This window comes from Falco biarmicus, chromosome 3 (genome assembly GCF_023638135.1).
Source record: "Falco biarmicus isolate bFalBia1 chromosome 3, bFalBia1.pri, whole genome shotgun sequence".
NCBI classification, from domain to species: domain Eukaryota; kingdom Metazoa; phylum Chordata; class Aves; order Falconiformes; family Falconidae; genus Falco; species Falco biarmicus.
The window spans coordinates 105,710,890-105,731,617 of record NC_079290.1 but is presented as its reverse complement, the minus strand read 5'-3'; the positions used below and the strand labels follow the sequence as shown (position 1 = coordinate 105,731,617).

General features: G+C 61.7%; 2 protein-coding genes across 3 annotated transcripts; both read right to left on the bottom strand.

Annotated features, from left to right (window-relative positions):
- Window positions 1-127: 127 nt before the first annotated feature.
- PLEKHG5 (pleckstrin homology and RhoGEF domain containing G5) lies at window positions 128-11,482 on the bottom strand. Of its 2 annotated transcripts, none has more exons than XM_056330132.1 (22): window positions 11,209-11,482; window positions 9,300-9,376; window positions 7,194-7,323; window positions 6,910-7,012; window positions 6,769-6,829; window positions 6,573-6,664; window positions 6,358-6,494; window positions 6,133-6,281; window positions 4,346-4,531; window positions 4,003-4,173; window positions 3,833-3,928; window positions 3,693-3,743; window positions 3,423-3,572; window positions 3,237-3,329; window positions 3,015-3,164; window positions 2,790-2,927; window positions 2,375-2,494; window positions 2,153-2,284; window positions 1,964-2,080; window positions 1,750-1,892; window positions 882-1,676; window positions 128-768 (listed from the first exon to the last, which is right to left on the bottom strand). In XM_056330132.1, the coding sequence occupies exons 1-22, from the start codon at window positions 11,339-11,341 to the stop codon at window positions 759-761; spliced, it is 3,234 nt and encodes a 1,077-aa protein (XP_056186107.1). In that variant the 5' UTR covers window positions 11,342-11,482; the 3' UTR covers window positions 128-758. The 2 variants fall into 2 exon arrangements, with proteins under 2 accessions (XP_056186107.1, XP_056186106.1); XM_056330131.1 differs by having other exon boundaries at window positions 3,237-3,347; window positions 11,209-11,480.
- A 2,307-nt stretch (window positions 11,483-13,789) lies between these two features.
- Window positions 13,790-20,706, bottom strand: NOL9 (nucleolar protein 9). The gene is made up of 12 exons (XM_056330135.1): window positions 20,447-20,706; window positions 20,151-20,376; window positions 19,801-19,928; window positions 19,513-19,651; window positions 18,839-18,935; window positions 17,994-18,091; window positions 17,033-17,194; window positions 16,551-16,839; window positions 15,599-15,710; window positions 15,056-15,233; window positions 14,431-14,564; window positions 13,790-14,123 (listed from the first exon to the last, which is right to left on the bottom strand). The coding sequence occupies exons 1-12, from the start codon at window positions 20,636-20,638 to the stop codon at window positions 13,995-13,997; spliced, it is 1,884 nt and encodes a 627-aa protein (XP_056186110.1). The 5' UTR covers window positions 20,639-20,706; the 3' UTR covers window positions 13,790-13,994.
- Window positions 20,707-20,728: the final 22 nt, after the last annotated feature.

Below are 20,728 nucleotides of genomic sequence, written 5' to 3'. Positions count from 1 at the left end.
GGCTGGAGCTTGTCCCCAGCCTTCTCACCGTGTCTGCCCTGGTGGGGCTCCCCCAGTCGTGCCACATGCCCGCCCCGGTGCTGCCCAGCCGTACGGTGCTGCCGTGGCCCAGGGAGAGGCGAGACGGTTGTGAGCGTGCACCAGCTGGGTTTATTGCTCGGCCGGGACACGGAGCGCAGCCCGGCACGGGACTGCAGCTGGGGCTCCGGCCGCCGTCACGTCCCCCCGTGGCTCCCACGCTCCAGCCCCAGGCTCTGCCATCCATCCCACCCCACAGGGTAAACCCTGTTCCAGCCCAGCACCATCCCCTCCTGCCACAAGCCCCAGCCTCCTCCCCATGCTGCCCACAGCACCGTGCCACCAGCGCTGCGTCCCTCTCAGCACCTTCCCCACTCACCACCACCAACATCGTCATCCCTTCCTCACCCATGGGAGCCGCCCCCCGGTCCCCCACAGCCCCCCGCCCGATGCACCATGGGGTGGCTGGACCCCAATCGATAACCCTTATCTCTGCAGACAAGGGTTCAGCTTAAGCCATGTGCCACATCTGTCCCCGCTCCAGGGAGAAGCGGGCAGCCCCACGCCTCTCTGCCCAGGGCACGTCCTTGCCGAGGGGACCAGTCTGCATCCCCATCCGTGTCCCCACCGGTGTGGCATCCCAGTGCCCGCTCTGCCCGGCCCCAGCATTACGCTACGGTTAGAAGTGGGAGCAGCTCCTTGGTGCATCCGCACGTCCATCCTTACCGCCCCGGTGGCTCTCAGACCTCCCTGCAAGGCACAAAGCAGGGAGAGAGACCCTCAGAGCTGGGACCTGGGGGCCCTGGCGAGCCTCTGGGAGGCCAAGGCCTCCTCTGAGAGGACACAGGCAGGAGTGCGCTTACGAGGCAGTCAGCGTGGAGTTGAGCAGCAGCGTGGTCCGGATCCGGTAAAGCTGTGTCAGCGTCAGCTTGCGGTGCTGTGCCGACTGCGGGTCTGAGAAGGTCCGGCGGGCAGCGGGCAGAGGGTTGTGACCAAGATCCCCTGGGAGGGATGCTGGGCTCTCCACTGGCTCCTCTGGCTCCGAGAGCTCGGAGGTGGAGCTGCCACAGCTGCCAGGGGCAGCCAGGGGGCCGGGGGCTTGGCTAGTCCGGGGGGGGCTGGCACAGAGGTCAGAGAGGCTGCGGCTCTGGCTGAGGGGGGCTGGGGGGCCGGGGGGCAAAAGTAGGGGCAGGCTGGCTTCCGACTTGGACTTGAGCACCCTGGCTGGGCAGGGCAGGAGCTGCACGGGCGTCCGGCGGCGCAGCCGGGGTGAGGGGGGCTGGGGGGCTGGGGGGGCCATGGGGGGCTCCCGCCCCTCCTCAGCTGCCCCTTTTGGCTGCCGGCCGAAGTCCCGCAGGGAGGCGGGTGAGAGCGTGCCATAGGCGCTGTCGATGGAGGACGAGCGGCAGCCGCCGGCCGAGGAGGCCATACCATGGGGCAGGGGTACAGGCAGGGCGCCTGCTGGCAGCTGCCGGGTGGGGGTCTCAGTGGAGGTGGGGGTGTCGGCAGAGGTGCCGGTGCCGATGGAGGTGCTGGTGCCAATGGAGGAACCATCTGAGGTTGAGCTGAAGGGTCCTGCATCCCAGTCCGGGGAGGAGAGCTCGTCACTACCGTCTGCCGCCACCATGGCGAGGGTCTCGGTGGAGCCATCAGAGGGGCTGTGGGGGCAACAGGGTCAGGAGGTGGCTGCAGCAGGCCGGGGGTGCGTGGTGCCCCCCTCCCGCTCCCTACCACTGCTGAGAGTCTGGGCTGGTGCTGCCGCGATGCAGGATGGTAGGTGAACTGGCAGCCGAGGCACCACTCTCGCCATCCTCCTCTTCCTCCTCCTCCTCCTCCTCCATGCGCCGGCGCTGCCTCAGCCGCTGCAGCAGGTTCTGGGGAGGGGAAGGTATCAGAGAGGCACGGGGCACCCGCAGGCCCCCCGCCTGCCCCCCGCGCCCCTCACCTGGGCGTTGCGCACTGCCTCAACCCAGCTGCGGCACAGCGACTGCCCACTGGCCTGGAAGGTGTAGGCGGCCACAGCGCTCCCCAGCTCATTCAGGTAGATGAGGAGGAAGGAGCCTGTGGGCAGGGGCCATCAGCAGTGTCCAGGGACTGCCCCCGCGGTCCCCAGCACCCCCAGCACCGCTCACCCCGGGTCCCTGAGCTCCCGGCAGATGACCTTGTCCACCAGCAAGGGTTGCCGGACCACCTTGGTACGCTCAGCCTTCTTGAGGGGCTTGGTGATGAGGAAGAGATCGGTGAAGAGGAAGCAGTAGACGTCCATCTGGGGGTGAGAACAGGGCGGTGGGTGCCGGCCAGCGTGGTGGGCGGGGGCGGGCAGGGGCCGGGGCTCCCCGTCCCCCGCAGTCCTCACCTTGCTGTCTTTACCTTCCCGCATCCGCAGGCTGCCCTCGAGAAGGAGCTGCCGGGTGTCCTCCGGGGAGGTGCCAGGGATGGGGGCCGTCAGGTCCAGCCGCAGGAACTCTTTCAGCAGCTGCCAGGAGCCCCCAGTGTCAGCGCCAGGCACGGCATGGGGTGGCACGGGGTAGCATAGCATGGCATGGGGTGGCTTGGCATGGCGTGGTATTGGATGGCATGACATGGCATGGGTTGGGTTAGCTTGGCATGAAATGACATCATAGGGTGGCATAGCGTGGTATGGTATAGGGTGGCATGACATGGCATGAGGTGGCATGGGTAGCATGGGGTAGCATGGCATGGGATGGCATAGGGTGGCAAGACACAGGGTGGCAGAGCATGGCACGGCAGCTCCACTGCGCCCAGCCCACCTTGTCCACCTCGTCCGTGCTGCCCTCCACTACCTCGTAGGTGTCGATGCGGCTGAGGATGGCGGCCAGGCGCTGCCGCTCCTGCCGCTGGCGCATCCGCGAGTTGACGTCGTTTATGAAGCGCTCCACAGAGCCAATCTGCAGCCGGGGTGGGTGGTGGGTTTGAGGGGCCAGGGAGCACGACCCTATGCTGCACCCCACTGCCCTGTGCCCCCAGCCCCTTACCATGGCAGTGATGGCATCGCGGGCACGTGGGTCGTCTGTCTTCTTCAGCACGGATTTGAGGAGCAGCGGGTACTTGGTGAGGCGCTGGTGGGGCTTCACCAGCATGTCACTTAGCTTCAAGCGGCTGCACTGCTCGTGCTTCTCAGCCCACTGCGGCACACAGGTGTCAGCCCTGGCACTGGCCCCAGCACCAGCCCCCCGGCCCCCACCCGCTCCCCTTACCGTCACGTAGGCGCGGAAAAGCTCACTGTCCCGCAGCAGTGCCCGCATGTACTCCATGCAGCCCTCCTCCTCCATGCAGTACCGCACATAGGGCTTGAAGAGGGAGCCAAACTGGGGGGTGCAGGGGGGTCACTGAGGGGTGCAGCACGGCACAACCCCCTGCCACGGCACAGAGTCTCCACTTACCATCTTGAAGCCATCGAGGAAGTCAATGGGGTCAAGCAGTGCCCCAGTCCGGCGTGCCTTGGCCAGCACTGGGGCCATGACGCCGCGCCACAGCTCACGGTGCAGCCGGATAATATCCCCGATGTTGCTGAAGAGCCGCTCAGCATCCACCTGCAGGGGTGAGGCGGGCCGCTGCACGGGGACGCCACCCTCCCCCTGCCAGCGCGCCCAGACCGAGGTCCGTACTCCGACCCAGGGGGACCCCAGTCCCCGCCGCCCTCCACCGCTCACCTCGCAGAGCAGCCCCGACTCCTGCAGGTTCAGCAGGCAGCAGAGGAAGAGCTGCAGGGACAGAGGGGGGAGTCGGTGGGGGTGCAGCCGCAACCCCCGGCCCCCTGTTGCAGTGCGGCGTGGCTGCCGCTGGCACTCACATCAGTGATGACTTTGAGCTTGCGGATGTAGGTGGCCTCGGTGTGCAGCAGCTCCCAGATGGCTTCCTGCTGGTGGCACTGCCGGCGTGACAGGGCCTGCCGGGCTGAGCGTCAGCACCGTGCCGGTGGCTGGGCAGAGCCACCGCGGTCCCCTAGCCTCCCAGCCCTACCTCCGTGCCATGGATGATCTGCTGCCAGCTCTCCTCCAGCGCCAGCCCGGCCTCATCCCCATCCTCCTCCCAGGAGTCGCGGTCGAAGCGGAGCTGGGGTGGCAGCTTGGGCAGCCCGAAGGTGCTGTAGGCATGCAGCCTGCTCGCCAGCTGCTCCAGCTTCTCAGTCTCCTGGCCGAAAGCGAGGGGCTGGCTAAGGGACCGGCAGGGACATGCCGTGGACCCCCCCCTCACCCTGCCCGCAGAGCTGGGGGGCTCGAGTCCCGGGGTGACCCATCCCAGCTCCCCAGCGCAGCTGCCAGCAGCTCCCATGTCCGCTCCTGGCGCCCACGCTCCGACCTACCCGCCCAAAGGAGCCGGCACTGGTGCTGGAGCCGAAGAAGCCGCTGAAGCGGCTGGCAGCACGGTTCTTCCAGGTGTCAGTGCCATTGGCGGGCAGGGGGCTGCCGCTGTGCGGGGCTGGCTCGGGGCTGGGGATGCTGGCGTCCCCCAGAAACTCTGTCATGTTCTTCCTCCGGCGGCCCGGTGCCTGCAGCGGGGACAGCCGGTGCCCCCGGGGTCAGCGCCCAGCACAGGCGTTCGCCGGGATGGGGACAGCAGCACGGCACAGCACAGCAGGGCTGACCTGGAGCACCCATGGGACAGACAGACACCCACCCGGACGGCACCCCCGGGCAGCGGGGTACCCCCCCGGCCACGCTCCCCGGCCCGCACTGACCTGCCTACCTGCATCCTGGGGGCGCAGGGCCCCGGGTGCCGCCTGGCCCAGCCAGGCCAGGTGTGGGCAAGCGGCCGCGGCAGCTGGGGGGCTCAGGGCATCCCGCGGGGAGCAGCGCCCGGCCGAGCCGCCCACCCAGCCGCGCACCCAGCTCGGACAGCGGAGCCGGAGCCGGGCAGGCTGCGGCCGGGCTCCTCCGAAACAAAAGGAGGTGGGGCCAGCGCAGAAAACCTAATTTCCCTCCTCGCCAGATAAGCTAACCAGAACCAAACAATTCACCGGCAGAGATCAAAGCCCCCCAGCCGGCCGTGAGAGCTGGGCCACGGCCAAGCGGCTCCTGCCGTCCCAGGCACCGCCGCAGCGGCGGCCGCCCCGCAGCCCCCTGCGCTGTGCAGGGATGTGCCCGCTGCCGTCGCCTTGCTCCAACTCAAAGGGCAGCAGGGCCGGGGCTGCCTGCCTGTCACAGGGCACAGCACACCGCTGCCGCTGCCCAGCACAGCCCCGCGCCGTGCCACATCCCCAGGCCGCGGCGGGAGAGCCACCACGGCACCATCCCCGCCACGGGAGAGCCACCACGGCACCATCCCCGCCACGGGAGAGCCACCACGGCACCATCCCCACCACTCACCGCACCGCCGTGTCCCCGGGCGCCCCAGCCCCTGCCAGCCCCATCGCCCCGGCGTGGCCCAGCTCCCGCCTGCCCCCAGGGAGGCGGTCGGGGCTGAGACCCACGCAAGGGTGGCCGGTTGCCTGCTGGCCCCGCTGCCTTGCTGGGGCCGTGCCGGTCCTGCAGCCAGGAGTCATAGTGCCGGACGCGGGCAGCCACCAGCCCTGGCCACACAGCCAGCTTGCCACCCTCGCAGGCTGCCAGTGTGGGGCCAAGCGCCAGGTCCTCCCCGCTGGCCCCACTGAGCTGCTCCCCGTGCGCCTGGCAGCCTGCTCCCATGGGGAGTGGCAGCCAGCCCAGCCCCACACCTTATCTGGGGCCAGGGTCCATGGGGCAGGACCCAGCTGTGCTCAGCAGCTGCCAGGCGTGGTGGTGAGAGGAGGGCTGGTGGCCAGGGCGAGCCGCAGAGCCGCGCGAGCCCCGGAGCCACGGTGGCACTGAGTGGCTACCACTGCTGGGGTCCCTGCAGCTCCTGTTTGCCTTTGCTCTGGTGCCAGCCTGTACGTGGCACAGCTGCGGGGCTGGTGCCACCAGTGGAGCTGCTATGTCTGGCACAGGGCACTGCCCATGCATTGCCACCAGAGAGCTTGGAGGGGTCCTCAGCCCACACCGTGCAAAACCATCCAGGAGACACCGTGCTGCTGCCCCATGTCCCCATCCTCTCAGCAAGGAGAGCTACAGAGGGACCCCGCGCCCCACCACCCTTCCCCAATTCACCCCACCAAGGGCTGGCACCAGCACTCACCAGGCTGTCGGTGCCCTCCCAGTGTCCTGGCACTAGTTCCAGTGCTGGCCTGAGGAGCGCAGCGGTGCCAGCAGGGTGCAGGATGGGCAAGCTGGCTGACCTGGCATCCCGCACCGCCTGCTCCACCTTCAGCTCATCCCCGGGCTTGGCTGCAGAAGCATTGGGTGGTCAGAGTCCCCCAGGAGCCCTGGGGCGGCCAAGCCTCCCACCAGGCCCCCGCCGCACCTTTCACCCGCAGGTAGTGCCCCCCAAAGCGGTATGCCTCGAACTGGAGGGAGAGTGGCGTGTGGGACTGGTCCAGGTAGATGTCCACCTTGCCCAGCTCGATTGCCTTCCTCTCGAAGACTGGCAGCAGCACCTCCCTGTGGGGACACGAGCCCCACGTCCATCTCCGCATTTGTCCCCATATCGGTCCCTGCATCCATCCCCGGCAGACTCACCCCAGGGACTTCTTCTTTGTGGCTGGCACGATCTCCGCCTCCACATTGATACCGAGGTCGAACTTCAGGGTGAAGCATTCCTTGCTAGGGTCCTGGGGGAGAACGGTAGCCGTTCACCCAGGGGTCCCTCCCACCCACTGGGGCCATGCTGCTACTGCCCCACCGAGCACCCTGGGGAGCGGGGCCGGTGCCTTACGTCCGTGTGCCTGCGCCGAGCCTTCTTCTTGGGCAGCTTCAGCGCCGAGCTCCTCCACTCCCTGGGGGCACAGGGTGGGCAGATTGATGGGGATGCCATGTGCTGGGGACATGGAGGGGACGTGCAGGGCCAGGGGCTCACCCTCTGCTCTCTGCCGGTCCCTCCTCTTCCTCCTCCACATCGGAGGCAGGACTGGTGCGTGGGGGGCACGAGCGCGTCGACATGTTGCGGGCCAGGATGGAGCCTGCAAATGGGCGTCAAGCCAGGCTGTGCCAGCACCGGCTGCATCCCTCTCCCACCCCTGCGCTGCACCAGCCCCACGTGCATCCCGTTCCCATCCCTGCATCACGCCGGCCCCCCGAGCGCATCCTGGTGCCACAGAGCTGCTGGGAGCAGCGGTGCCAGCCACATCCAGCCTGGCTCACCTTGCGGGGGCAGGTTGAAGCGGATGTGGCCATCGAAGTGCATGGCGCCATGGAGGCGGCCGTCGCAGAGCTCACACAGGCTGAGGGGGCCGCTGCGGTTCAGCTGCCGGCATTCCACGTGGTGGCATACCTGCGGGTGCACGTGGCCGTCAGGCATGGGCTGCTCGAGGGCTACCAGCTATGGCACCATGAGCAGCGGGGACCCCCCTTCCCATCCCCAGCCGCTGCTGGCACAACGCTCAGAGGCAACACTGAGGCCAGAGCAGGTGTAGGGAGAGTATCGTGAGCAGGATACGGCCATAAGGCTGGGGGTTCTGCACCGCAGAGCCCCCTCCCCGCTCTGCCGCACTGAGCAAGGACTCCGGGAAGGCTGCATAGGCCTAAGCATGGAAGGGGAGCCGGGGGACGGCCACCTGCACCCGTGCCACCCACACCTTGCTGGGTGCCCAGGAGGCCACCCTCCCACGCCGCAGCCCCTTTGTGCTGGCGAGAGCGGTGTCCCTGCAGCAGGACGGAGGAAGCGAGCGTCTGCACTGAAACAATGCTTGAAGCCGGCGCATTTCCTCCGATTGTGTGCTGGCCATGGCCGCGGCCCCAGCCCCGCCGGGCATTCACAGCAGGTTATTTTTAAACCCCTGGCCGGGCCCCCAGCACGGTGCACGGCCTGTGACCCTCAGCCAGCGCCCACCTCACTGGGACCTCCAGCTGGCCCTGCTCCTAGGGACCGCGGCGCTGCCGGCCACTGCCAGCGACCCCCGCTGCACCTCCGGCCTGGCCCCGTCTCCACGCGGGACCCCCATCGCCACCCTGCACGTGGAGGGGTGCGAGGGGTTGCGGGGAGGAGCGAGCCCTGTCCAGGCTTGCCTGCAGCACACTGTGCGCTGCGGGGAGGAAGCGCCCGTGCAGCTCCAGCCGCCCCCGCTTCCTGCCCTCCTTCCTCCCGGCGCTGCTGAGGTCAGAGCTGACGCGCTCCCACCACCCTCGCACTCCCCGAGAGGCCGCCAGTCCCTCCGCAGCACCCACCGCCGTAGCACCCACCAGTGTCCTACCCTAGGCCACGGGGCAGCCCCAGCCCCAGGATGGCCCGTGTCCCCCTCCTCCCGTCCCACCACGTGTCCCAGCCTGCCAGCGTCGCGGCCGTTGCGGCACCTGCGAGACAAGGAGCACAGCCGCAGGCTGCAGGCGGTGGCTGCAGCTGGCACGTGCTCGGTGGGCACCCCCTGGGACCCTCAGCAGCCGCCCCACCAGGATGTGGGGCTCCCATCCACCCCATGCTGGCAGCTCAGCCCTGGGCTCGCCCCGCAGGAGGAGCCAGGCAGGATGCCCAAACCCCTCTGCCCACCCCAGGGATCGGCCCCCAGCCCCACCTCGCTCCCAGCACGTGGCAGCTTTGCCCTCGGCAGCTGCCCCACGAAGCGAGGGGGACGTGGTGCAGGATGAGCCCCCAGCCCAGCCAGGGCCCCGAGTCCCACGCTACCTGCCAGGTGCCCTTGGGGGTCTCTGGCAACAGCAGCAGGGTGGCCCCAGAGGGTCCCTCCTGGTGGTCCCAGCCGCACGCCGAGGCAGCCGCAGCCCTGCACCACACCTGCCCTCGCCGGCACTGGCTCTGCCACCCCAGCCATGCCAAGGCAGTGCAGCGGCACACCTCCCAGCGTGGCCGGGCGGCCGTCCTGCCTGCTGCGCCAAAGATACTGCCCGTGGTCCAGCACGGGAACCCCAGGGGCTCACTGGGAGCCGGTGCCGGTTCAGCCTGGCCCCGCACCCGGCCGGCCGGTGGGAGAGGAGGGACCCTAAATCCACTCCGGTGCCATGGCAGCGAGTGGCAGTGGGGACAGACAGGCTGGAGCGGATTAGCCTGAATCACACCAGCTAGGGGAAACAGGTAGATGCCGCCAGTGCCGTTAAATGCCGGCAGGACCGCAACCCACCAGGGAATGCACGCCCAGCATGGGCCAGGGGGACGTGGCTGGTAGGGGGCTGCCAGCCATGCTAGGGGGGCTCCGGAGAGCAGCGGGTCAGGCAGAGCCGCACGCTGCCCCTTCTCACCCGTGAGACCGATGCCAGGTGGCAGCTGCCCGGTGCTGCCCACCACCCCACCGGACCCACCTTCACCGCTCTCCTCTCGCCGGTGCAGTCAGGGTTCTGGCAGCGCAGCACTGTCTCCTCTGGTGGGCACGGCTCGGCTGCAGGAGAGAGCAGGGATCAGTGCCAGGGTGCTGCGGTGAGCCCCCCGCCCCCAGCCCCGCTCCCAGCCCTGCCCGCGCAGGGGGCTCCCACACCGCAGTCCCTGGGCTTCAGAACTTGGCAATGCCAAGGCTGGGCCCGCCTGCCCCCGCCTGCCCCGCCGCCTGTCCAGGGGGGTGCAACCCCGTGCCCAAAAGCCAGGGCTACATCCCCGCTGGGGGAAGGCACCGTGCATTCCGCAGCATCAGGCTCCGGCACCTCCTTCCTAGCACCCCAAGTTGTAAGATCAGGATGCGGACCTGCCCCAGCTCCCCCGGGGCTGCAGCAGGAACGCTAAATGTGCCACTTGCCAGCGCCCAGCCGGGCTTAGGAGCCACTTTAAGCTTTGACAGTTAAATCGGCCTTAGGGACAAATCCTATTTTGAAGGCTTTTGTTACGCGTCGCATCTAATCATTTAAAAATAACAGACACTAGCAAACGAGCAGCAGGAAGCCTCCTGCAGGGTAGCCCCACTGCGGGGCAGGGATGCTCCCATGGGAAGCTGCGCTGCCAGACCCGGAGGTGATGCAGAGAGGCCCGGCAGCACCGCTGCACCAGGCGGCACCGGCCAGCGCGGCCACACCAGCTCCAGCAGCAGGGCAGCCGGCACAGGGGCTTCCCCCGCTGCACCGCTCCCCTCTCCCACATCCCTCCTGCCAACAAAAACAGCATCCGCGCCGGCCCGAGCGGGACCGCGGCCAAGGCCGGGGTTAGACTCAGTCTGCGGGGAAAAAAAACGTCTTTTGGGGCAGCGCTGAAAAAGCTGCTGCTTCTGCTGGGGGAGAGGGAGGCGATCCGGATGGGTGCCCGCTGCCCCAGCTCCCAGCCCGCAGGCAGCGCCGGGCGCAGGCAGGGTGCCCACGCCAGCAGGGGCTGCGGCAGCATGGCAGGCGCTGCTGGGCGATGGTGCGGGAGCAGCCAGGCAGGGCTTGGCTTGCCACCCCCCGGGAGAGGGCTGGGAGCCGGGGTACCCGCTGCCCCTGCGGCGGGAGCACAATGAGGGCTCTGTCCCCGCGGCCGCCCCGCAGCGCCCGCCAGGCTGGGCCAGGCCCCTGCCCCCCGCCACCACCGTTTCACTTGACCTATCGGGAATAATAACGGAAACAAATAAGAAATTCTTTCACGCACCCAAGGGAAATTTTTCCAAACTCACCGAAAACCCGAGGCCGGCCAGAGCAGCCGGTGGTGCCAGGGACCAGCCCCACGCTGCAGCCACCGGCACAGCCGGAGCCGCGTGGGTTTCCCTGAACGCCGGCCCTGGCAGCGGGTCACACGCACACTAAGGCCTTTGGTGTGCCAGGCAGAAGCTCCTCGGCAGGGAGCATCCAGGGGACCCCCAGTTTCTGGCAGAGGCAGGAGGGTGCCCAGGTCCCCACCAGACACTTCAGGGACCGAAGGAGGGATCCTGACCCCAGCAGCTCCTCTCCCCAGCCAGACACCACCTCCTCCTCCTCCTCCTCCTCCCGCTGCTGCCGGCCGTGTTATCGTGCCTGGCTCTCCCGGTGACAGCAAACGAGTTTGAAACCGGACCGTCCTTGCACCAGAGCGCACCGTGGCAGCTCGCCGTTTCAGATGCCTGTCTGAGCTGGGAGGGAGCGGGGCCGGCGCCACAGGTCGGTTTGCTGAGCGCTCCCCATCTGCACCTGCAGCATCCCCACAGCATCCCTGCTGCATCCCCGCTCCCGATGGAGCTTCTCCTGGCCCCTCGCCCTCGTTGCCAGGGCGGGAGGTTTTTGGCCAAGTGTGGCTGCCCGCAGCCTGCTGGCCCCCCGCGGCCCCCCAGCCACCTACCCCCAAGCTCCTCGCTGATGTCCAGGCTGGAGCTCCAGGAGAAGCGCTCCACCGCCCCGTACTCCAGCCCCGCCAGCCCAGCAGGCAAAGCCTCCAGCTCATAGGCACCCCGCTTCCTCCAGTACAGAAACATCCTGGGGTCACGGCTGGGGGGCCCCCCGGAGCCGTGCCCGCCCCGCTGGGGCCACCGCTGGGACTAACCAGGGGAGAGCGGCTCCGGCTTTAAGAGCAGATCCTGGTCTCCGGACAAGCGGCGCATTCACGCCGGTGGCCGGCCGGGAGCCGTGGAGCGGCAGAGGGTGCTGCTGGAGGCTGCCCAGCGCCCGCGCGGGGGGCACACAAAGGGCCTTTCTTCAGCCTCCTACAGACATTGCACAAATTTCACTTTCCGCCGTCTATGAAAGACATTCGGCTGCGGAGACAAGACGCGCTTGTGATTAAAATAATCGGCATGAAGAGGGGGGCTGTTCGGCGGCTCCATCGTCAGATGGCTTTTGGGGGGGCAGGAATGCACCGCTCTGAGCCCCGGCTGCACCCCCGCACGTCTGGGCTCCCAGCCGGCGTAGGGAAAGCCAGGGGTCTTTAGAGGGGGTTTCCCCCCTCCTAAATCTGAGCGAACGGGAAAGCAACAGACAGGGCTTAAAACCCGCACAGGCAGCGCAGGATGGCACCTTTGTCCTGCCCCATGCAAAACTCTCCCTAAACCAGGCAGAAAAACAAGATAGCGCGCAGGATGATCAGCCGGGATAAGACCAGCCCAGCCCCCAAACTCATTGGCACCAACAGCATCTTCTCCCAAAGGCGCTCCACGCTCCCCGTTGTTTCGCTACTTCTAGGCACCCTGTGCCAGAAAAGGTAGCCAGAACTTAAGAAAAAAATCGTTGAAGTTAAGAGATGCCAAAGTATTAAAAATAAATTCCCGCTTTATTTAGCAAGTCCTTGATGTTCTAAGTGCTAAGGAACCCATTTCGTGTCCGTGACGTTGCCGAGTGCCCCAACCCTCTCTAACGGGATGCTATGCTGTGGTTTACGCTCCAAAGCCCCCCGCTGCCACCGTCCCCCTCGGGGCAGACCCGCGGTGAGCACCAGCACCAGGCCTGGTCCCCTCCGCCCCAGACCGCTGCACCCGCCTCCAGGCCCCAGCACTGCCACCTTGGTCCCCCCAGACAGGCCCAGAACCGGACACTCGAGGCGCAGCACGGGTGGGTTACTCACTCGTCTCCCATCTCCAAGGTGAGGACCCCCACCCAGCCAGCGTGGGGTCTGGCACCCTCGGCCAGGCTCAGCGGATGCTGGGGGGCCGGTGACAGCACCCAGGGGGATGCTTGGCCCCAGGGGGGGTGGGTGCCAGGCATTTCAACCGCACCACTCACCCGTCTCACCTTTCCCAGTGCCTTTTCCACCAGTTCCCCTGTGACTTCAATGCCCGCCTGGCCCCGCTTGGGATTTTTTCCCCCGGCTCCGCCACGGCCCCTGTATTTATTTTAGCTGCTGCTCGGGCCAGGTTGCTGGCCAAGTCCTTTCTTCCCTGCCAGACCCAGCCAGATGGGGATAATTAGGCCTGGATTAAGTTAAAGCTTTAACTCTTTGAAAGCAGCAATGCTGCACAGCCCCTCGCAGCTCCTCTCCAGCTCCGTCCCCTCCCCGCTAGTCATCCCATTTAGTTTGTTTACAGGTAGACGTTTCTGGAGCGCTAGGAAATCTTGCAAACTAGATGAAAGCATTTTTTGCACATTACTCACGCCCACAGCAGCCTCCAGCTGAAAAGATCTGGCACCGAGCGGTGCGCCGCATCCCTCCTTCCTCCGCGGGAAGAGACCTGGCCACAGGGCATCTGGACAGGCACGCTTTTGGGGGGCCGCAGAGCCTGGGGCCGGACTGTCCCCCTGCTCTGGGACATGGCCAGGGCCGCGCCCCGTTAGCAGCTGTATTTTTGCAGCCATAGATCCCTTAAACGCCTGACTTAAATCCCTCAAACGTGCTGATACCACCCATCCAGAAGTGGTTTTCCCAAAAAGGTCCTCACCTCCATGTGAGACGCTCACTCACCCCTGCGTGACTCCCGCCAACCTCAGCTTCTCTCAGGAGTAGGCCGCTGCCCAAAGTGCTGGGAAAAAAACCAAAACAAAACATCCAAAAATAGAAGTTCCTTGTGTTTCCCCACGGGGCACAGCCCAGCTAACAAGTTCGGGCAAGACCAAGCAGCCCCACACTCTGTGCGGCACCTCAGTTCTTCCTCACTTCCACCCCACCGTAGCCTCTGCCACAGCACAGCCCGCGTGGACAGAGCTGGGTGACACCGAGCCAGGCCCAGAGCCCGGCCCGCACCCAAGGCGCTGCGCAGGGTACACAGGCAGAGCCGGCCGCGCGGCGGAACGAAGCGGTGTCCCCAGGCGCAGAGGGCTGCAGCGGGCCATGGCCAGCGCAAGCTGTGACCATGCCAACCAACGGCTCGTCCGCGAACGGAGAACAGCACCGCTTCCCCTTCCAGGCAGGGAGTGCTTCTCATGGGAACCGCCCCCAGCCTCCACCAGCGTGTCCAAGTCAACACGGGCCGGGGAAAAAACTCAGACCAAACCACTGGTTTTAATGGATATTTATTACAAAACACCAAAATACAAACTGAAAGTATAAAACATTATCAAAACCGGACATGCTGCAGTATCTCCACCAGACGCCTGTCCAGGGTCTCTCAGAGCTCTGAGCACCCAGGGCTTCCGTGGCTGCAGCGGGCTCTTGCCAGGCCCTGTACAGAACTCATCCCGCGGGCCGAGCTCCCCAAGGCTTTAGGCATAATCACACTCAAACGCGTACTCCCTCCTCTTGAAATGCTTCTTCTTTTTCAGCTTCCCAGACCCCAAGATGCTGTAGTTATAATCGGATGTGACATAGGGGATCTCTCCCTCAACTCCTTGCTGAAAAAACAAAACCAGGAACAACTTTAAGAAGTCTGAATGGAACAAGAAGCGTTTTCCTCTACACACTGACCAAGCTGACTGGTGGGAAGGAAGGAGCAAGCGATCACTGAACAAACCCTGCTCTGGTATCTGAAACACGAGAAGAACGCCCTCCTCTCTCTTGTTTCTACCTGCTAAGGACAACTTCCTAGAGAGATAACCATCTGCTAATGCCCAGGCATCTCCAAGCATGCATAAGCCTCAAAAATATGGAAATGGAAAAGCTGCCAGCCAGCCTAAGCGCAGCCTCCCGTACAGCTCCTACCTGGCCCACAAGAATGCAGTTTGGGATGGAAATATTTCCAAGGAGCAAACAATTCACTTGTCTCAGGTTCTCTGGAGGCACTGGCGTCAGAATGTGGTAAAGCTTCCTCTCCATCTCCACCCCTCGGACAATTCCTTAAAAAAACCCAACAACCACAAATGCACAATTCGGTCTTAACTGCACCGCTACATACAAGCGGCAACTTCCCAAACGGCGCATCCTCGTTCATCGGTACGCTCCTACCGAAACCCGAGCTCAGCATCAAACTCCCAGTCAGACCCGCAATATTAAATCATAGGAGGAAACTGAGAGACAACTACAGGAATTTTGCATAAGCCACGTGGAATCTGCTTTGGAGAATGTGAATCCAGAAAGCAAGTAAACTGCCGAGTTATGAAAGAGAGAAGCAAGCTACAAAAGGTGCTGCTCGGTGACATCCCCCATAGCTGTTACCACAAGGTAACAAAAACCACAGGACTCGAGCACAGCTCGTAACAGAAGAGATACTCTCTCATGCCACTTTTTCAGTTTTTTTGAAAGAGCAGGCAATTCTGTCACTCTGCAACCTATCTGTCAAAACAACAACAGGCGAGAATGCAGCTTGAGCTCTCCGGGGCTTGCTCACCGAAGCCAAGGCAATCACAGACCGGTGTCTGTGTCAGCAAGACCGGCCCCTCGCTTTCGCATTTGATTTCATCCGGTATCCTGCAGAGCCCGACCCAGCTGGCGTTCACCGCGTACATGATGTTGGTAGGAGCGACGTCGCTGTGAATCACCCTGAGTGCAACAGCACTGAAAGGTACCTGAGGGGGTAAAGAAAAAGAAGGAAAAAACTGTTCATCATCAGTTCAGTTTGAGTTCAGAGATAAGATAACACCAAGCACACAAAAACGGAATGCTCTGTGCCTACACCTACAGACAGGCTGTACCTCAGCGGCAAATGCAACAGTTTCAACATTAACAACCAAACGCACAGAAATCACGTGCCATGCCGACACCTCCACAGAAACCCGACTTCCAGATACACTGAATAAAGTCCTTATCTTTTTGCAGATTACAACATGTTCTCCCCTCTTCTGAAAACCACTTGCAGCACAAGCAGAACTGTCAGTTACTATGAGCCGGGCTCTCTGCAACATCTCCAAGCCTTTCAAAAACAGTCATTTACCTGATAGGGCACAAGACTGTGCAGCGGAAGCACTGCCCCTATGTCTGGGGACTGCAGCTGACCCAGGTAACCCAGTATGGACATGTCACGCAAGATGCTGCTATGTACTCGCCTGCAAAAATAACCACAAGTCAAGGGAAGGCAGCACACCCTCGCACAACAGTTCATACCCCAGGCAGTCCCCAGTACGCCGTGCAGAATTCCATACTAGTTTTTAAAACTTCTATCACTGAAGAAAATGTAGAGCTCTGTTTTTATTACCTCTAAGGGATCCCAGGATTTAGGGCATTGTTTCAACTTCAAAAAGGCATTAACTAACAAGGGTGGTGGGGTTTTTTAACAAAGTCTGTTATTGGGTAACAGCTCACTTCTCCTACCCAGATGTCCGCACGCCTTTCAGGCAGAGTAATGTATCTGTTTTCTTAACGAGCTCATTAATCAAGGCAGAGTCAAAAAAAAAAAAAAAAAAAGAGTACTTAGAATTGGCAATAAAGACCCAAAATCCAGGAAAATAAACATTTCCGAGACACTCAAGTACCAAAGAAATTGAGATATAATGCAATCATCATCTAGATCCATGAGAAATGGATAAGGAACCCCTCAATTGGGGAAAAAACCCAAAGGAGACATAGTATCAATGATTTCATGGGGTAGTCACCTCCAGCGTAAAACTAAGTAACTGTCAGCAGTTCACTGGAAGTGGAGAAGGGAAAAAGCAATCCCCTCTCCCCGGCCTGAAAACCCAACCCTACACAAACATCCCCCCAAACACACTGCCCAGAAAACCCAAACACCTACCACCCAAACCACCCCCTAGTAAGTAAACTAACCAGCTCTGACTGATGTAATGGAGCTCTTGAGGCCAAAGCAAAGCAAGAGCCTTTCCCATCGGGACTACGCAGGATGTTGTTACGCCCGCTACCCACCACGCAGCACTGAACCTTCTACTTACGCTTCACCTGCAATCCCCGCTCGAGGGAATTCTGGGTGGACGTACAGCAACTTGTACTCAGGAGCCGATGCATCTCCCTCCCCTTCAGAGGACTTCCAGTTCTCCACTTCACTCGCACCCACCTGCTTGCACTTGGCTTGCTGTTTGCCTTTGGTGTACAGGCCCGGGCTGAGATGAACGTACTCTGGGGTGAGCGGAGCCATGGCTTTCCAGTCGTACACGTCCATCTGAACAATGTGACTGGGTGACAACAGCCGAATGATATCAATCAGAAGCAGCAAGCCCTCACCTTTAGGGAGCAGAGAAAACACTATTGCTGCCGCTGCATAAACGCTCAGAATGCTGTTACAGAAAACCAGTACTAGCTCAAGGTGGGCAAGCTGCATTTTCTGGTTCTGGACTCTAGAAAGCATGGTGGTGTACCGCTACGATTATTACCTTCCTTCCACACCACCTTTTAAGAACAGATTTATCCCGTTTACCTTTCACCCAGCCCATGGTGTTGATGACCAAAGGCACTTCCTTCTTGTAGGAGCTGAACACATACTTCACAACATCAAGGTATCTTTCTGTGTCCTGTTCACAACTTGTCTGTCCGTAATACACCATCTTACAAGGCATCTGTTGATGGGTGAACGGTGGACCTGAAACAGCGAGCAGCAAACCTCTTGGAGGTTCAGCATGTCAAATCAAAAACCTCCCATCCCTGTAGCACCTCTACAAGCAATCCCTTCCAAAATAATCTGTTCTCCTTTCACGTGCTAATGGTTCTTCCTGTACAGCCTGCACCTACAGAGAAAATTTTCTGTCACTTGCAAGACTCCATGTTAAAAGTTTTGTTTAGGATTTTTCTTTTAGTTTGTTTGAAATTGCTGGTTACACACTTGTGAATTTCAAGACAACTCTTTACCACAGACTACCCAAAAAGTAAACCAGTCTGGCCATATCCTTTTTAGACAGCTACCCAAATCCACAAGAGCACAAATACCAGCGATTTCTCTCACTCTGGTTTTTTTACACTCGTAACAACGGCCCCCAACCTATGTGGATCCCCTTTGTATTTCTCAAGCTAGTTTTATCTATGGATACTGAAAACTGGGAAAGATTTTCCCATAGAGATGTTTAAAATCTGAAAGGCTGAAAATCCACTTTGACATGTTTAAAATCTGAAAGGCTGAAAATCCACTTTGACATGCCACAGCCTGTTCCACTACCTTATAAACAACCACCTACTTTCACTATCCAAACCCAGAAAAAACAAGCAGGAAGAGTAGCTCCATGTTACTTAGTGAGATTTTCACACAGAGCTCAGATGCCCCTAGCAAGAAAACTGTGTGAAAGGCAGACGTGGAAACTCCCGCTGAAGTACAGCCTTTACTCAGAAAGCACCTTCTGGAAATGAAACAGGTTTCTGGCAACTGCAAAAAATGCCAAAACACGCACCGAGAATTGGCTCCGTTACGTTACTTAAAGACACACATCCAGGCGGCGTAAATTCGGTTTGACCTATGTCACATTCCATATATTCAATTGAGGGAAGGCTGCAGGGAAAGAAGTCTGCATATTAGCATCCACTAAAAAAAATAAGAAACAGGACGTGACCTGGAACACATCAGAAACACAGTCTGATTTTGTTCCAGGTTGTCAAAAATAAATTCTTGAATAAAATCAAACCACCACTTGCCTCTCTCCTTCCCTCACTAGACAAGAGCATTAAGCGAGAACGTAAAAGGCTCACCTACAGTTCAGTATTCTATTACAACAGCTCCATACCCACCCAGTTTTAAGGGAAGCAGCTACAACAATAATTAGAGGCGGTACTAATCAGTGTACCACCTCTCCCATGTTAACTGGGCACCCCAAGACCAGCCATTTGAGACTTATAAACTCTATAATCTTTATTTTAAGCGTGCAGCGGGCATCAAATAGGCTTCTACATCTTGCTCTGCCAAGAATCTTCAAAAACACTACCTAATTATGCCTTACTGCATGTTTTCAAGCATTTTAACCCCCAACTCCTTCCTGAACCCTAACTGCTTGGTGATGAACTCTAGTTCACATACTCCAAAACAGCAATTTAGTAGTATTTCAATAGAATTTTTTTCAGTAGGCAGCATTTCTGAAAGGAACCCAAGACAAGATTGCCTGTTTTTCTGAATTTTTGTTTTTAAAAATATATCCACCTTCCAGTTGTTAACAGCTTTTCTGAGAATCCTGGCAGGCAGGTTTTTTCCTTCTCCTAAATCCCACTGAATACTTAAAAATTTGTAGAATGTGAAAAGACTCACCGATTCAGTAACAGATTAATCAGGTATCTGTTAAATGTTGATTTCCCAGTGTTTTTTGGGCCACACACCAGAACCACAGGGACACCTTCATCTTCCGCTGGAAAAACAAATATACTCTGAAATTGATCAATGCTGTCAGTTACTCTTACGTGCCCCATTTATAGAAGTTTGTTAAAAAAGCCCAAAAAACCCTACAGACTCTGTGGTCTGACTAGGATATATTTTAAATAAATGGGAAAACATCTATCAAAGACAAGCACAATAAGTGTACAAGCGTAAAGGCGAAAGGCTCCTGAAGTGAGAGGCAAGCTCTAGCACTACAGGCCAGCACGTGTGAACTCCAACCGCTCACACGATTTTAGATGATGCTGGGTAAGTAAGAGTAAGTAAGGGGAGTTTTTCTACCTGCTACAAAAAAGAGCAAAACGAGAGCTTCGATGTCAGATTGGGAAGTGCCTTTACAGCAGCGAGCTGCCTGTCTGGAGGGACAGTAACAAACGCACTTGAAGCGATGCACAAGCTGAAGACTCCCAGCATGTAGGAGAAAACCATGACCCCTCTAGAGTGCCTGTCGCAGGGCACACTCTCCCTAACTTTACCTCACGAAAAGCCTCACCGATTTCCTTACTTGATGTCACTAAAGCCCGCAGGCCCAGCTGGCGCACACCACTCACCACAGCATGCTTGGATCAGCTCCTCCAGAGCCACCAACATGCTCTCTGACACCAGCAGCCCGCGCTCGGAGCTGCACTTCACGATGCCAACAGATGCCAGAACGGCATCTTCTGGCGTGAAGCTGGATTCTTCCTTTTTCTGGGGAAGAGAGAAAAACGCTCAGGAGGGGCGTGCGTGAGGCCTGGCAGCTGTGCTGCTGGGCACCGGGGCGGCCGCCTCTCGCTCTGCGCGAGGCCTGTTTGGGAAGGCGCAGGCCGGGGCGGGCACACGTCTCCTCCGGCTCTCACCTGGGGCTCGAAGAGCCGTGACAGCGGCGGGTGGCTCAGCAGAAACCGCGTCACCGGCGTGTCCAGGTGCTCCAGCAGCACCACGGCGCACTCGGGCGAGAACCGCGCCATCACCTTCACCCGCGCCTCTGCAAGGGGGGAGAGCGCCGCCCTCAGCCCGCGCTCAAGGGCAGCGCCCGCGCCGCACGCAAAATGGCGGCCGCCCCGCACCGCGCCGCACACAAAATGGCGGCCGCCCCGCACCGCGCCGCGCGCGAAATGGCCGCCGTCCCGCACCGCGCCGCGCGCGAAATGGCGGCCCGCAAGCGGCGGCCCGCGCTCCGCTCCCCCCCCGCCCCGCTGGCACTCACGGCGGCGGACGCTGTGCGCCCGCATGGCGGCGCGGGCGGCGGCGCGGAGCTGCCGGAGGTCGGCGGCGGGCGGGCGCTCGGCGGGCAGCGCCTCCAGGCTGAGCGCGCAGTGGGTGGCGGGCGAGAAGACCGGCAGCCCCGGCTGGTGCGAGGCGACGGCGAAGCCCAGCAGGCGGACGGCGCCGTACAGGCATCGCAGGCGGCACTTGCCGGTGAAGGTCAGCGCCTGCGGGGGCAGAGCGGCGTGAGGCGGCGGCGGGCGTGAGGCGGGCGGCGGCGGGGCCGGCCGCGCTCACCTGCCGCGGCGCCAGGAGCAGGACGGCGGTGCCCTCCGTCGCCTCCACGGCCGCCAGCCCCCCCTCGGCCGGCGGCACCATGCCGGCGCGGGCGAAGGAGGCGGCGAACTCCCTCCAGGCCGCCTCGGCCCGGCCCCCGCGGGACAGGGCCCGGCGGGGGCGGCGGGCCGGCGGGCCGCGCCGTGCGGGCATGGCCGCCTCAGCCTCCCTCCGCCTCCCGCGGGGCCGCCCCTCGGCCCGGCGCCGCCCGCCCCGTTAAGAGGCGCCGCCCCGCCGTGCCCC

What these genes read in the sequence shown, in the direction of transcription:
- PLEKHG5 (XM_056330131.1), bottom strand. Translation starts at nt 11,341, where the DNA reads ATGTTTCTGTACTGGAGGAAGCGGGGTGCCTATGAGCTGGAGGCTTTG. An exon ending in ACAAAGAAGAAGTCCCTGGG is followed by an intron (nt 6,495 to 6,572) that starts GTGAGTCTGCCG and finishes GTGTCCCCACAG; the next exon opens with GGAGGTGCTGCTGCCAGTCT. An exon ending in TTTTCCGCGCCTACGTGACG is followed by an intron (nt 3,165 to 3,236) that starts GTAAGGGGAGCG and finishes TGTGTGCCGCAG; the next exon opens with TGGGCTGAGAAGCACGAGCA.
- NOL9 (XM_056330135.1), bottom strand. Translation starts at nt 20,638, where the DNA reads ATGCCCGCACGGCGCGGCCCGCCGGCCCGCCGCCCCCGCCGGGCCCTG. An exon ending in GCGGGGATTGCAGGTGAAGC is followed by an intron (nt 15,711 to 16,550) that starts GTAAGTAGAAGG and finishes TTATTTTTGCAG; the next exon opens with GCGAGTACATAGCAGCATCT. An exon ending in CTGTGATTGCCTTGGCTTCG is followed by an intron (nt 14,565 to 15,055) that starts GTGAGCAAGCCC and finishes GGTTTTTTTAAG; the next exon opens with GAATTGTCCGAGGGGTGGAG.